Raw genomic sequence first — 15,407 nt, 5'->3', positions numbered from 1 at the left:
GACCAGCCGGGAAGCGGAAGTCTAGCAGAAAGTCCAGAAGCTTTGAACGCTGAGCAAAAGTCCAGTCGATCTGGAGGATCGCACTGGAAACAGGTAAATCTCCTGAGTGGAGTAGGTGAGGACGCGTTCCCCGTAGAGGGAACAGTAGGCGTCGGATCGACCTAGGATTTTCGGTTGAAAATCCGAAGTTAGACCCGGACAGTCCGACGACTGTCAAGTATATCAATCATATTGTTTCTGTACTAACTTTATTTTGCAGGGTTTGTGTTTGGGACTAACACATGTTGCAGGAACAAAGGATCAACTTAGACCTCGGATGAACAGTGTCCGAGGTGCCTCCATGAGGCTTGGAGGTGCCTCGGGTGCTAGCCGAAGCCAGCTGTCCAGAGACGCTGGAGGCGCCTTGGAGGTCACTAGAGGCGCCTTAGACCAGGCATTGGAGGCACCTTAGAGCAGCTTGGAGGCGCCTTCAATGGGATAAGGTGCGACCAGATCAGAGCTGATCCATGCGTGCGACTCGGCGGCCTGGAGGTGCCTCGGACAGGCTTGAAGGCGCCTCCAGCACTGTTTAAAAGGGGACTTCAAGCAGCAGCTTAGAACAACAATTCACAAGCGATCATTCTGCGTTCAACTGCTAACGAGCTCATCCCGAAGTGTTGTGACGGCATACCGACGACCCGGAACTCCAGATTTTGATATTCTTACTGTCGGTATTGTTTTATTTTATAGTTCTAATTGTAATAATCTTGTAACAATTTTTCAAGCTTATAGTTGTTGCCCACCGAAAGCAGTCAACGACCGCGGGCTTTGGAGTAGGAGTCGCCACAGGCTCCGAACCAAGTAAACGACCGTGTTCTTGTGTTGGTCTCTTTTCTTTATTCCGCTGCTTAAACTCGTACGATTTTCGATTCGAAATTAGTGAAAGTCACGAGCGCTATTCACCCCCCCCCCTCTAGCGCTTTCGATCCAACACCTTTCTCTCCTTCTTCTCCAAGCTAGAATCCGGCCACCTTCAAGCTCCATGAGATTATAAGGTCCGGTCAATGAAGAAGAAAGAAAAGGAAGAAGGAAAAATAATAGGGCCGACTACCACCAAGGAGGAAAAGAGAGGAAGAAAAATAGAATAGAGTCGTTGCTTTGAAGGCACCTCTACCATCTCTTTTATAATCTTTGGCCTTGGCAAATAAGGAAAGTTTAATAAAACTTTCTTATTTTCTTTACCATGAAAAAGAAATAATTAATTGATAAAATCAATTTTCTTTTCTCTTATTAAAGTGGCCGGCCACATCTATTTTTCCTTCAAGGAAAGCTTTTATTCACAAGAATTAAAACTTCCTAATTTGTTTCCGAAAAATTTTAATAAAAATTTCTCTAATAATTTTTCCCTTCAAGGTGGATTATAAAAAGAAATTTTATAAATTAAAATATTTCTTTTAAACATGTGGATGATTTTCAAAAAGGAAAGTTATCTCTAAAATTAAAATCTCCTTTCAATTTACAAATAAGGAAAGATATTTATTCTTTTCTTAATCTTTTGTAGAAAGGAAATATTTAATTTTTAAACTCTCTTTTAAATCATGAACATAATTACAAAAAAGGAAAATTTTCTTAAAATTAAAATCCACCTTTCAATCTACAAATAAGGAAAGATTTCAAATCTTTTCTTAATCTTTTGTAGAAAGCTATAAAAGGAAATATTTAAATTTTAAACTCTCTTTTAAAACCATGTTATCCACATAAGAAAAAATTTAAATAAAATCCCTTTTTATATTATATGTGGTCGGCCACACCTAGCTTGGACTCCAAGCTAGGGCCGGCCACTAATCTTGGCTCAATCCTTGGGTCTTGGCCGGCCCTAGCTTGGGTTCCAAGCTAGCTTGGTCGGCCACCAAAGAGTGGGTAAGAAGGTGAGTATAATTCTCTATATATAAGAGGCTACGATAGGGACCGAGAGGAGGAATTGGTTTTAGTCTCCCGATGAAAATAAGCTTCCCGTGTTCGCCCCGAACATACAACTTAATTTCATCAATAATAATTCATACCACTAAAGAATTATTATTGAACTACCGCACCAATCCCAAATTACATTTTGGGCTCCTACTTATTATGAGTGTGTTAGTCTCCCTGTGTTTAAGATGTCGGATGTCCACTAATTAATTGAGTTACTGACAACTCATTTTAATTAATGTCTTAGTCCAAGAGTAGTACCACTCAACCTTATCGTCATATCGGACTAAGTCCACCTGCATGGTTTAACATGGCAATATTTATGAGCTCCTCTTGGGGACATTATCAACATATATTAGTAGGACACAGTTTCCTTCTATAATCAACAAGACACACTATAAGTTACATCATTTCCCAACTTATCAGACATTTTGATTTATCGAGCTAAATCTCACCCTTTGATAAGTCAAAGAAATAAATATTAAATATATGTGCTTGTTATTATATTAGGATTAAGAGCACATACTTCCATAATAACAAAGGTCTAGTTCTTTTATTAAGTCAGTATAAAAAGAACTTACCTTAAATGGTCATGCTCAATATACTTAGAGTGTACTAGTGTAATTTATTAGTCAAGATAAACTAATACCTAATTACACTACGACTATTCCAATGGTTTGTTCCTTTCCATCTTAGTCGTGAGCTACTGTTTATAATTTATAAAGAACAGATAACACGATCTCCTGTGTGTGACATCACACACCGTGTTATCTACAATATAAATTAATTGAACAACTACACTTAACATAAATGTAGATATTTTTGACCAATGTGATTCTTTATTTCAAAATAAATGTTTACAAAAACTTGGCTTTTAGTATACATTCCAACACCCAGGTGGTCTTCCTCCATATGTTAATTGTCACGTCCTCTTGACTTCTGACTGTCACATCTCCTTGACTTCTGACTGCCACACCCCCTTGACTTCTGACTGCCACATTTTCTTGACTTCTGACTGTCACGTCCCCTTGACTTTTGACTGTCACGTCCCCCTGACTTATGACGACCGAACCCTACCATTATGCACCGTATCATAGGGCAATGGCAATTGCAACTAGTGAAATAGTCTAGTTGAAGGCTTTAGTCGAAGAGCTCGGATTTATTGTCACAACTTCTATTAAACTATATTGCAACAACCAATCAACTATCCATATTGCTTTAAATCCATTCTTTCATAAGCGAACCAAACACATTAAAGTCGATTGTCACTTTGTACGTCAAAAGATAGAAGACAAAACTATAATCACTCTTTATATATCAAGTCATGAGCAACTTGCTCACATCATCACTAAGGGGACTAAAAAAATGTGGAACCGCCACATCAGCGGCCCCCCTAGAGCCGGTCCCACGGATATGGAGGGAGGTAAATGCAGGTACACAGGTGGAAAGTGCATGGCGGAGACGTAGGCAATGACACCTCGAGGATCGACCCCTGGACCTTTCAGCCACAGAACCATGCACTCCCCATCTGTGCTACGCCCTGGGGACATCACTTGTTAGAGTGTATACTAAAAGCCTAGCTTTTGGTATAAACATCACATTGGTCAAATGTCTACATTAATGATAAATGTAGTTGCTCAATTAATTTATATTGTAGATAACATGGTGTGTGGTGTCACACACAGAAGATCATGTTATCGGTTCCTTATAAATTATAAACAGTAGCTCACGACCAAGATGGAAAGGAACAAACCATTGGAAGGTCGTAGTATAATTAGGTATTAGTTTATCTTAACTATATAATTACACTAGTACACTTAGAGTGTATTGAGTAGAACCATTTGAGGTCGTTCCTTTTATACTGACTTTATGAAGGAACAAAGACCTCAGTTATTATGGAAGTGTGTGCTCTTAATCCTAATATAATAACAAACACATATATTTGATATTTATTTCTTTAATTTATCAATGGGTGAGATTTAGTTCGATAAATCAATAAGCTCGATAAGTTGAGAAATGATATCACTTATAGTGTGTGTTGTTGATTATAGAAGGAAACTGTGTCCTAGTGATCTAGGTTGAGAATGTCCCCAAGAGGAGCTCATAAGGATTGTCATGTTAAACCCTGCAGGTGGACTTAGTCCGACATGACGATGAAGTTGAGTGGTACTACTCTTGGAGCTAGATATTAATTAAGCGAGTTGTTAGTAACTACTTAATTAGTGGACATTTGTTATCTTAAACACAGGGAGACTAACACACTCATAATAAGAAGGAGCCCAAAATGTAATTTGGGATTAGTGCGGTAGTTCAATAATAGTTCTTTAGTGGAATGAATTATTATTGATGAAATTAAGTTGTGTGTTCAGGGCGAACACGGGATGCTTAATTTCATCGGGAGACCAAAACCAATTCCTCCTCTTGGTCCCTATCGTAGCCTCTAGTATATAGAGATTTATACCCACCGCATACCCACCTTCTTACCCATCCAATGGGGCCGGCTAAGCTAGCTTGGGACCCAAGCTAGGGCCGGCCAAGACCAAGTGGATGAGCCATGTAGGTTGCTGGCCAAAGCTTGGTTCCCAAGCTTAGGTGGCCGGCCACTAGAATATTAAAAAGAATTTTTATTAAAATTATTTCTTATGTGGATATCATGATTAAAAATTTCCTTTTATAGTTTTCTACAAAAGATTAAGAGAAGAGATTAATCTCTTTCCTTATTTGTAGTTTAAAAGGATGGTTTTAATTTTTGGTAAAAACTTTCCTTATTTGTAAATCATCTACATGTTTAAAAGAAGAGTTTAAAATTTGAAATCTTTCTTTATTTGTTGATTAAAGGAGAATTTTAAATTTTAAGAAAACTTTCCTTTTTAACCATGTTCATGATTTAAAAGAAAGTTTAAAAATTAATAATTCTCTTTTATTAGTTTCTACAAAAGATTGAGAAAAGATTTGATATCTTTCCTTATTTGTAGATTAAAAGAGATTTTAATTTTTAGAGATAATTTTCTTTTTATCCACATGTTTAAAAGAAAGATATTAATTTATTAAATTTCCTTTTTATAAACCAATCATGAAGGGATTAAATTATTAGAGAAATTTTATAAATTTCTTGAGACAAATTAGGAAGTTTTAATTAATTAAAACTCTCCTTGTTTGTAGCTTTTATGTGGCCGGCCAAATAAAATTGAGAAAGAAAATTATTTTAATTAAATAATTTTTCCTTTTCAATGGAAAAAGAATTAAGGAAATTTTTATTAAATTTTCCTTATTTGCCAGGATCAAGGATTATAAAAGAGGGGGAGAGGAGGCTTCAAGGCTAACGACTCTATTCTATTTTTCTCCCTCTTTTTTTTGGTGGTGTGGCCGGCCCTATTTCTCTCCTCTCCTCTTGTTGGCCGAAACTTATCTCTTGGTGGAGCTTTTATTAGTGGCCGGATCAAGGAAGGAGAAGAAGGAGAGAAATCAAACCTCGTTTCTAGCATCCCTTGGAGCATGGTGGTGGTGGCCGAATCTCTTCATCCTAGAAGATGTTTTGATGGCCGAAACTTGCAAGGAAGAAGAAGGTGATTGGTGGTTTCTCATCTCGGAAGAACGTTGCCCACACAACGTCCGAGGTTAGAAGAGGAATACGGTAGAAGATCAAGAGGTCTTTCTAGAAGGTATAACTAATAATTTTTCCTTTCCGCATCATGCTAGTTATTTATGGAAATAATACCAAATACAAGAGGCTTACGATTCTAGTATTTCGAATATGTTTTTCGATGATGTGTTCTTTTGTTTTATTTTTCCTTGTGATTTGATTGTTCTTTTCGGTTAACCTAAAGTTATTTTAGGAAATTAAATATTAGCTTTCCATAAAAGGTTTTGTCTAGTCGGTGGTGGTTGCTCCCATATCCAAGAAGGTCATGTGCCTCGCGATACTGGGAACCAATTATGGAAATTAATATTTAATGGAATTAATAACTTAAGGTGATTTGGGTTGAACGTGTTAAGTTCCGCAGAGATCCAAGTCAAAACCTAAAAGAACAAATAGATTAAGTTTTGGATTAAACGTGTTAAGTTCAGGCGATCCAAAATTTAATTTAAAAGAACACATGGTAGCTAGGAAAAGGTTCAGACCTTTGTACAAAATTTTTGTACAGTAGAACCTCTAGTAGCAACCAACAATTGGTATCAGAGCTAGGGTTTTGCCTCTGTGTATTTGGTATTAGTTTAATTATGCACATGTCATACATAATTTAGGCAGGATAATAGTAGGATGTGCTAACTTTGTGGATGCAGGATCCAACTATTATGGCTTATAGTTATTATGTGTGTGATTGGACCCTTGGACATGTCAAGGGCATTTTATTGTGTGTGCATGATTGTATTATAAAATACAGCAGGAGCTGTATTTAGTTTTATTAGGATTTTATTTTTGATCTAGATACATGTACATTCCTTTTATGGAATATAGAATCAAAATGTAAAATTCTATTTATGTCGCGAATCGAATCTTGCAAAGCGTGGAACCTTCTAAGGACCAGAGGCGTAGCGGAACTAGGAGCAAGATGGATGCGACAGCTAGACCCGGTGGCAGTGGCCAAATATGGCAGCAGCTTGGGATGACAACACACGGAGGACAACTAGAGATAAAAGTCATAATAGTTGAAAATTAGATTTTCTATTTATTGCTTTTATATTGTGCTGTGTGTGCATGTTAGTTTACATATTTAGTAGGCTAGCATAGTTAAAATTCCTCATTTATAAATAACTAAGTGGGAGAGGGATTTTTAAGTAAATCCCATGGTCTCCATTACTGGTTTGTAAGTGATGCAAACAAGCTTACGCGTTGGCTCTGATGCCTTCCTCCATAACGGATGAGCTTGTTTGTGGATCACTAGAACAGACTTCCATTTTTGGATGACTATAGGAAGTTAATTAAGAGCGTGTGATCTTCCCCAATGGAAGGGGCATAATCTTATTAATGGACTTAGTGTCAAGTAATGGTATACACTTAAACACATCTAATAGTATCCTCCCCATCGGAGTCACTGCTATTATTTGAGTGACCAAATGATACCAACTATTAATTTTATTTGTCAAAAAGTTAGGTTGACAAGATAATAAAATTAATGGGTTAAAACCCTCCTTTTACAAATGTTGAATTTGTATACGTCCACACTAACGTGGCATGCAAAATTCACGGTGTTTGAGATGTTGGTGAATTTAAATAATATTGTTTGAGGAATCAATATTTTTTTTTAAATTCAAAAGTTTTTGACCAAATATTTAATCAAAGACAGATCAACTATTAATTTTATTCGTCATAAAGTAAAGTTGACGAGATTATAAAATTAATGAATAAAATCTCCTCTTCGATTTTGTATACGTCCACACTATCGTGGCATACAAAATTCATGGGGATTTTTAAGGAGTTGATCTTGACCAAATATTTTTGTGATTCTTAGGATTTAAATATTTGTCAATCCCCTAGTAGTCATACTATAGAAAAGGCTTAGTAGTCCCAATTGTAATGATTGGAAATATGACTTAGACATTAAGGTAGACTGTCTTCTTAAAACTAAGAACAACATAGGTGTATTTAATTCATTAGTTGAAACATGTTTAGTGGTGTTATCTACCAGAACCTGGAGTGTAGATACAGATGCCATTAATCATGTCCGCAATTCATTGCAGGGTTCCAGGAAACCTGACAACTAAATGAAAATTAAAACACCGTCCACATGGGCACTACTGTAAAAATGGTAGCTGTTGCAGTGGGAGATGTTTATCTTTTGATAAGAATAAAACATGGATTTTTGAGTAATTGTCTTTACGCACCAAGTTTAGAAAGAACTAGTTTTCAGTTTCTAAACTATTTAAAGAACTTGATATTTTGCCTCTTTTAATAACAAAGTTGTTATTAAGAAAAAGAGGGAAGTTATCTGTTCTGGTACGTTGGTTGGCAATTTATAAATCCAATAACTCTCACGATACAACAAATGGAAATTAGTAACACATCTTCTAACTTTAAGAGAAAGTAACCTTCGGAAATGAACCAATTATATCTTTGGCATCTAAGGCTAGGTTATATTAACTTGAGTATGATTCATTGGTAGCTGATGAACTTTTGGGTTCATTAGTAGTGGAAATCTTTCCAACCTGCGAGTCTTACTTGGAAGGAAAAATAACCAAGAAGCTTTCAAGTCTAAGGGGTATGGAGTCAAAGATATGTTGAAATTGGTTCATTCTAATTTGTGTGATCCTATGACTATCCAGACAAGAGGTAGTATTGAATATTTCGTCTATTTTATAGACAACTATTCAAGATACAAATAAATTTACTTAATGTACCGCAAGACTAAGTACTTTGATTAGTTCAAAGAGTACTAGGCTGATGTGGAGAAACGACAAAGTAAAAAAGACACTATGGTGAAATCATAGTGGCAAGTACCTCTTGGGAGAATTTAGGAGTCACTTATCAGAAGTAGGGATTCAATCCAAACTAACTGCACCTGGTACACCTCTACAGAATGGTGTAGTAGAAAGAAGGTATAGGACTCTTATGGAAATAAGTAGATTGATGATGAGTTATTTTACCAAATTTATTTTAAGGATATACTCTGGAAACGGAAGTGAACATAGTACCTTCCAAAGTCATAACTCTCTACTCATATAGAATTGCTGAATAGGCGTAAGCTTATTTTGAAGCATATTTGGATTCGGGTAGTTCAGCACATATGCTGAAGAGAGACAATGATAAGTTGGACAGGAATTCACTTGTTTGTGGGTTATCCTAGAGAAATGAAAGTAGGTTTATAGTCTTAAAAATCAGAAGGTCATTGTTAGCATCAATGACCAATTTTAGAAAAAGGACTATGTAATAAACCATGTGCCCATAAGAAAACTTGTTCTTAAGGAAATAATAAAAGACATGTCTAAGTACCAATTGTACAAGATGAGATACCACAAGGAAACTGCAACACGTATCACAAATGATACACAATTGCAGAAAGTGCCTTGTCGCAGTGGGAGGGTTGTTAGGCAACCTAAAAAGATTCATGTTTTGAGAGAGTTTTTGGACTCGATCCCTGGAGGACATGAACCTGATCTCCGGACATATGACGAAGCACTCCAAGATAAAGATGCAATATCTTGGCAAAGAGTAATGAATAACAGAATTAGAATATATGTATTCTAATAAAATCTGGAAGCTTGTAGAACCACCAAATGGTGTAAAAGCCTTTGGGTATAAAAAGGTCTATAATAGGAAAAGGGGGATAGACAGGAAGGTAGAAACTTTCAAAGCAAGGCTAGATGAAAAAGAAAACTTTTTCACTGGTAGCCATGCTTAAGTCTATCCAGATTCTTTTATCTATTTGGTAAGTGGATGTCAAGACAGCATTCCTTAATGGAAGTCTTGAAGAAAGCATCCATATAAAGCAACCAGAAGGGTTCATTGCAAAGGGCTAAGAGCATCTTGTGTGCAAGCTCAATCAGTCTATGGACTGATACAAAGCTCCAAGGTCTTGGAATATCCAGTTTATCAAAGTAATCCAGACCTTTGGATTCATTTAGTAACTGGATAAGTCTTGTGTATACAAAAGGTGTGATGGAAGCGTGGTGGTATTTCTTGTACTATACGTAGATAACATTTTTGGTAGTTGGAAACAATATCAAAATGTTGTCAGAAGTAAGGGTATGATTGTCCAAACAATTTGATATAAAGGACTTGGGAGAATGTATATATTCTTGAGATCAAAGTAATAAGGGATCGCATGAAAAGAATATTTTACTTATTCCAAGCTTCATACATCGGAAAAATCCTTGCTCGTTTTAAGCATGCAAAACTCCAAGAAAGGTTTCTTACTTTTTTAGAATGGAGTAACTTTATCTAAAGATATGTCTCTGTAGACATCAAAGGAGATAAAGGAAATAAAGGCAGTTCTTTATGCTTCGGCTATCGGAAGACTAATATATGCTATGCACGAGATCAGAAATCTGTTTTGCCAAGGGCATAGTTAGCAGATATCAAAGTAACCCTGGACAAGGACAGTGGACTGCAGTAAAGCATATATTGAAGTACCTTAGAGGCACTAGAGATTATATGCTAGCTTACAAGGCAGTTAATTTGGTCCCTGTGGGTTACACGGATTTTGACTTCCAATTGGATAGGGACAATAATAAGTCGACCTCGGGGTTTTGTGTTTACTTTAGGAGGTAAAGTCATAACTATGGAAGAGTGATAAGCATAGGTGTTTTTCTGGACTCCACCATAAAAGCTTAGTATATGGCAAGCCTCTGAGGTAGCCATAAAAGTAGAATGACTCAATAACCTCAAGATAGACTTAGATATGATTTCTGGTTTGTCCAAAGATTGTTACAATTTATTGTAATAATGTTGGTGCAGTAGCAAACTCGAAGAAACCATAAGTCTATAAGGCAAGTAAACACAATAGAGCGTAAGTACCACCCAATACGAGAAATCGTATAAACGAGGAGAAGTTGTTGCTGCCTAGATTGCATCAGGTGATGACCCATAGATCCTTTCACTAAGGTCCTTAAGGCAAGAGCTTTTGATGGGCATGTTGAAGGGATGGGAATCAGATGTATGGCAGCAGATATGGCAGCTTAGTCTTTTAGTATAAGTGGGAGATTGTTAGAGTGTATACTAAAAGCCTAGCTTTTGGTATAAACATCACATTGGTCAAATGTCTACATTTATGATAAATGTAGTTGCTCAATTAATTTATATTGTAGATAACATGGTGTGTGGTGTCACACACAGAAGATCATGTTATCGGTTCCTTATAAATTATAAACAGTAGCTCACGACCAAGATGGAAAGGAACAAACCATTGGAAGGTCGTAGTATAATTAGGTATTAGTTTATCTTAACTATATAATTACACTAGTACACTTAGAGTGTATTGAGTAGGACCATTTGAGGTCGTTCCTTTTATACTGACTTTATGAAGGAACAAAGACCTCAGTTATTATGGAAGTGTGTGCTCTTAATCCTAATATAATAACAAGCACATATATTTGATATTTATTTCTTTAATTTATCAATGGGTGAGATTTAGTTCGATAAATCAATAAGTCCGATAAGTTGGGAAATGATATCACTTATAGTGTGTGTTGTTGATTATAGAAGGAAACTGTGTCCTAGTGATCTAGGTTGAGAATGTCCCCAAGAGGAGCTCATAAGGATTGTCATGTTAAACCCAGCAGGTGGACTTAGTCCGACATGACGATGAAGTTGAGTGGTACTACTCTTGGAGCTAGATATTAATTAAGCGAGTTGTTAGTAACTTACTTAATTAGTGGACATTTGTTATCTTAAACACAGGGAGACTAACACACTCATAATAAGAAGGAGCCCAAAATGTAATTTGGGATTGGTGCGGTAGTTCAATAATAGTTCTTTAGTGGAATGAATTATTATTGATGAAATTAAGTTGTGTGTTCAGGGCGAACACGGGATGCTTAATTTCATCGGGAGACCAAAACAAATTCCTCCTCTCGGTCCTTATCATAGCCTCTAGTATATAGAGATTTATACCAACCGCATACCCACCTTCTTACCCATCCAATGGGGCCGGCCAAGCTAGCTTGGAACCCAAGCTAGGTCCGGCCAAGACCAAGTGGATGAGCCATGTAGGTGGCCGGCCAAAGCTTGGTTCCTAAGCTTAGGTGGCCGGCCACTAGAATATTAAAAAGAATTTTTATTAAAATTATTTCTTATGTGGATATCATGATTAAAAATTTCCTTTTATAGTTTTCTACAAAAGATTAAGAGAAGAGATTAATCTCTTTCCTTATTTGTAGTTTAAAAGGATGGTTTTAATTTTTGGTAAAAACTTTCCTTATTTGTAAATCATCTACATGTTTAAAAGAAGAGTTTAAAATTTGAAATCTTTCCTTATTTGTTGATTAAAGGAGAATTTTAAATTTTAAGAAAACTTTCCTTTTTAACCATGTTCATGATTTAAAAGAAAGTTTAAAAATTAATAATTCTCTTTTATTAGTTTCTACAAAAGATTGAGAAAAGATTTGATATCTTTCCTTATTTGTAGATTAAAAGAGATTTTAATTTTTAGAGATAATTTTCTTTTTATCCACATGTTTAAAAGAAAGATTTTAATTTATTAAATTTCCTTTTTATAAACCAATCATGAAGGGATTAAATTATTGGAGAAATTTTATAAATTTCTGGAGACAAATTAGGAAGTTTTAATTAATTAAAACTCTCCTTGTTTGTAGCTTTTATGTGGCCAGCCAAATAAAATTGAGAAAGAAAATTATTTTAATTAAATAATTTTTCCTTTTCAATGGAAAAAGAATTAAGAAAATTTTTATTAAATTTTCCTTATTTGCCAGGATCAAGGATTATAAAAGAGGGGGTAGAGGAGGCTTCAAGGCTAACGACTTTATTCTATTTTTCTCCCTCTTTTTTTTGGTGGTGTGGCCGGCCCTATTTCTCTCCTCTCCTCTTGTTGGCCGAAACTTATCTCTTGGTGAAGCTTTTGTTAGTGGCCGGATCAAGGAAGGAGAAGAAGGAGAGAAAGCAAACCTCGTTTCTAGCATCCCTTGGAGCATGGTGGTGGTGGCCGAATCTCTTCATCCTAGAAGATGTTTTGATGGCCGAAACTTGCAAGGAAGAAGAAGGTGATTGGTGGTTTCTCATCTCGGAAGAACGTTGCCCACACAACATCCGAGGTTAGAAGAGGAATACGGTAGAAGATCAAGAGGTCTTTCTAGAAGGTATAACTAGTAATTTTTCCTTTCCGCATCATGCTAGTTATTTATGGAAATAATACCAAATACAAGAGGCTTACGATTCTAGTATTTCGAATATATTTTTCGATGATGTGTTCTTTTGTTTTATTTTTCCTTGTGATTTGATTGTTCTTTTCGGTTAACCTAAAGTTATTTTAGGAAATTAAATATTAGTTTTCCATAAAAGGTTTTGTCTAGTCGGTGGTGGTTGCTCCCATATCCAAGAAGGTCATGTGCCTCGCCACGTCAGTACTGGGAACCAATTATGGGAATTAATATTTAATGGAATTAATAACTTAAGGTGATTTGGGTCGAACGTGTTAAGTTCCGCAGGAGATCCAAGTCAAAACCTAAAAGAACAAATAGATTAAGTTTTGGATCAAACGTGTTAAGTTCCGCAGGCGATCCAAAATTTAATTTAAAAGAACACATGGTAGCTAGGAAAAGGTTCAGACCTTTGTACAAAATTTTTGTACAGTGGAACCTCTAGGTTTTCCGAGTAGCAACCAACAATCACTAAGGGGACTAAAGTTAACCATATGCAGAACATCCTTATCAAGTTGGGCTCCATGGATATCTATTAGCCAAACTTGAGGGGGAATATTAAAAATAAGGAAGATAATAATACAACTATAAATCCATCGTTATATAATTCATTTGTTGGCCAGCCACCAACCATTGTTTGGTTGTAAATCAACCTCTTTTGACTAGTTTATCCACCATTAATTGGTTGTCATAGTAACTATTAATTGCTTGATATACTTACTGGTTATAATACAATTAATATTTAACTAATAACGAATAAATAATTATCTCATCTCCTATCAAATGAAAGTTGCATCTCTCAGGAGGATTAAATAATTTTATTTTCTATTTTCTATAAAAAAAAAAACTTTTAAAGATTCTTTTTCTTCACATTTTTTATTCTCAAAGTTAACAATCTTCCTTATTTCTCTTTATAAAACTCTCTAACATATCTTTTGAATAGAGTTTCTAGGAGCGGTGCGAAGCGATAAAGCCATCAGCTGAGCTCCTGCACGGATCGTTGTTATTGCCCCCGTCAATGGAGTTGAAGCGGCGGCAGCACTACTTGGTGGCAACCTTCCCCTTCCAGGGCCACATCAATCCCGCCCTCCACCTCGCCAAGCACCTTGCCAGCGTCGCCCCCGACGCCCACGTCACGTTCTCCACCTCGCTCTCCGCCCACCGCCGCATGTTCCCCTCCTCCCCTGACTCACACTCCGACGATCTCCTCACCTACGCCCCTTACTCCGACGGCTTCGACGACGGCGTCACCGGCGGCGCCCTAGGATTCAACCGCTACATGGTCGAGTTCAAGGCCTCCGGCTCCCGCACCTTCTCGAGACTCATTGCCGACCTTGCCGCCGACGGACGCCCTGTTACCTGCGTCCTCTACACCATGCTCCTCCCATGGGCCGCCGATGTTGCCCGGGACCACGGCATACCCTCCTTCCACTACTGGATCCAGCCGGCCGCCATCTTTGCCATCTACTATCACTACTTCCACGGCTACGGCGCCCTTGTCGACGCCCACCGCGAGGACCCTAGCTTTGTTGTCACCCTCCCGGGCCTTCCTCCGCTTCAGATCCGCGACCTCCCCTCGTTCCTCACCGCGCCAGCTGACCATCCGCTTAACTCCGTCTTCACGACGCTGCGCGAGGGTTTCGCGGTGCTTGACTGGGAGAGGAACGCGCCGTCTTTGATACGGCCGAGGATCCTCGTCAACACGTTCGACGAGCTGGAGCCCAGGGCTATCGCGGCGGTGCCGGAGGTCGAGATTCTCACCATCGGACCGCTCATCCCCTCGTGGTCGTCCTCCGGCGGCGACATGTTCAAGGCGGACGATAAGGGGTACGGAGAGTGGCTGGACGCAAAGCCGGAGCGGTCGGTGGTGTACGTGTCCTTCGGGAGTTTGCATCGCTGCTCTGTGCTGGAGCTGGAGAAGCTGGCGGCGGGTCTGGAGGCTACTGGGCGGCCGTACCTGTGGGTAGTGCGGAAGGACGCCCGGGAGGCTGCGGGGGCTGCCGGGTTGGAGCTGGAGGGGCCGCGGGGAATGGTGGTGGAGTGGTGCGCGCAGGTTCGGGTGCTGTCGCACGCGGCGGTGGGGTGCTTCGTGACGCACTGCGGGTGGAACTCGACGCTGGAGAGCTTGGCTTGCGGAGTGCCGACCGTGGGCGTGCCGCGGCTGTCGGACCAGTTGCCGAACGCGAAGATGGCGAAAGATGAATGGGGGACAGGGGTCACGGCGGAGATCGGAGCCGACGGGGTGGTAGCGGCCGAGGAGCTGAGGCGATCCGTGGAGGCGGTGATGGGGGAAGTGAGCGGCGAGGGGATGCGGAAGCGGGCGCGGGAGTGGAAGGAGAGAGCTAGGGTAGCAGTGAGCGAAGGAGGGTCGTCCGATCGAAATCTGAGGGCGTTCCTTGGTATCCGACTGTAAGAGATGACGTTGATGCTAATAAAATTATTGTTATTTTGATTAAAAAAATAACAATAATAACACGGGAGACAATTCTCTCTCAGAAATGCTTGGTTTCTCCTTCAATTTAAAGTCTAGTAATAAGTTTTTTTATATTTATCTTCTTCTATTTATGTTTTAAATAGTTTTAAGGTTTTTTCAACTGGGAGATAATTTTTTTTATTGATAGTAGTCGCTTAGAAAGTTTTATTTAAAA

General features: G+C 38.3%; 1 protein-coding gene across 1 annotated transcript; it reads left to right on the top strand.

The window, feature by feature from the left end:
- The first annotated feature begins 13,704 nt into the window (after positions 1–13,704).
- On the top strand, positions 13,705–15,172 carry LOC121990720 (UDP-glycosyltransferase 75C1-like). Its single transcript, XM_042544800.1, has one exon. It carries the CDS (start codon positions 13,778–13,780, stop codon positions 15,170–15,172), a length of 1,395 nt encoding a protein of 464 aa, XP_042400734.1. The 5' UTR covers positions 13,705–13,777.
- Positions 15,173–15,407: the final 235 nt, after the last annotated feature.

The sequence above is a fragment of the Zingiber officinale genome, chromosome 6B (assembly GCF_018446385.1).
Source record: "Zingiber officinale cultivar Zhangliang chromosome 6B, Zo_v1.1, whole genome shotgun sequence".
Classification (NCBI taxonomy): domain Eukaryota; kingdom Viridiplantae; phylum Streptophyta; class Magnoliopsida; order Zingiberales; family Zingiberaceae; genus Zingiber; species Zingiber officinale.
The sequence above is the reverse complement of the archived record's forward strand: the minus strand, read 5'-3'. Positions and strand labels throughout refer to the sequence as shown.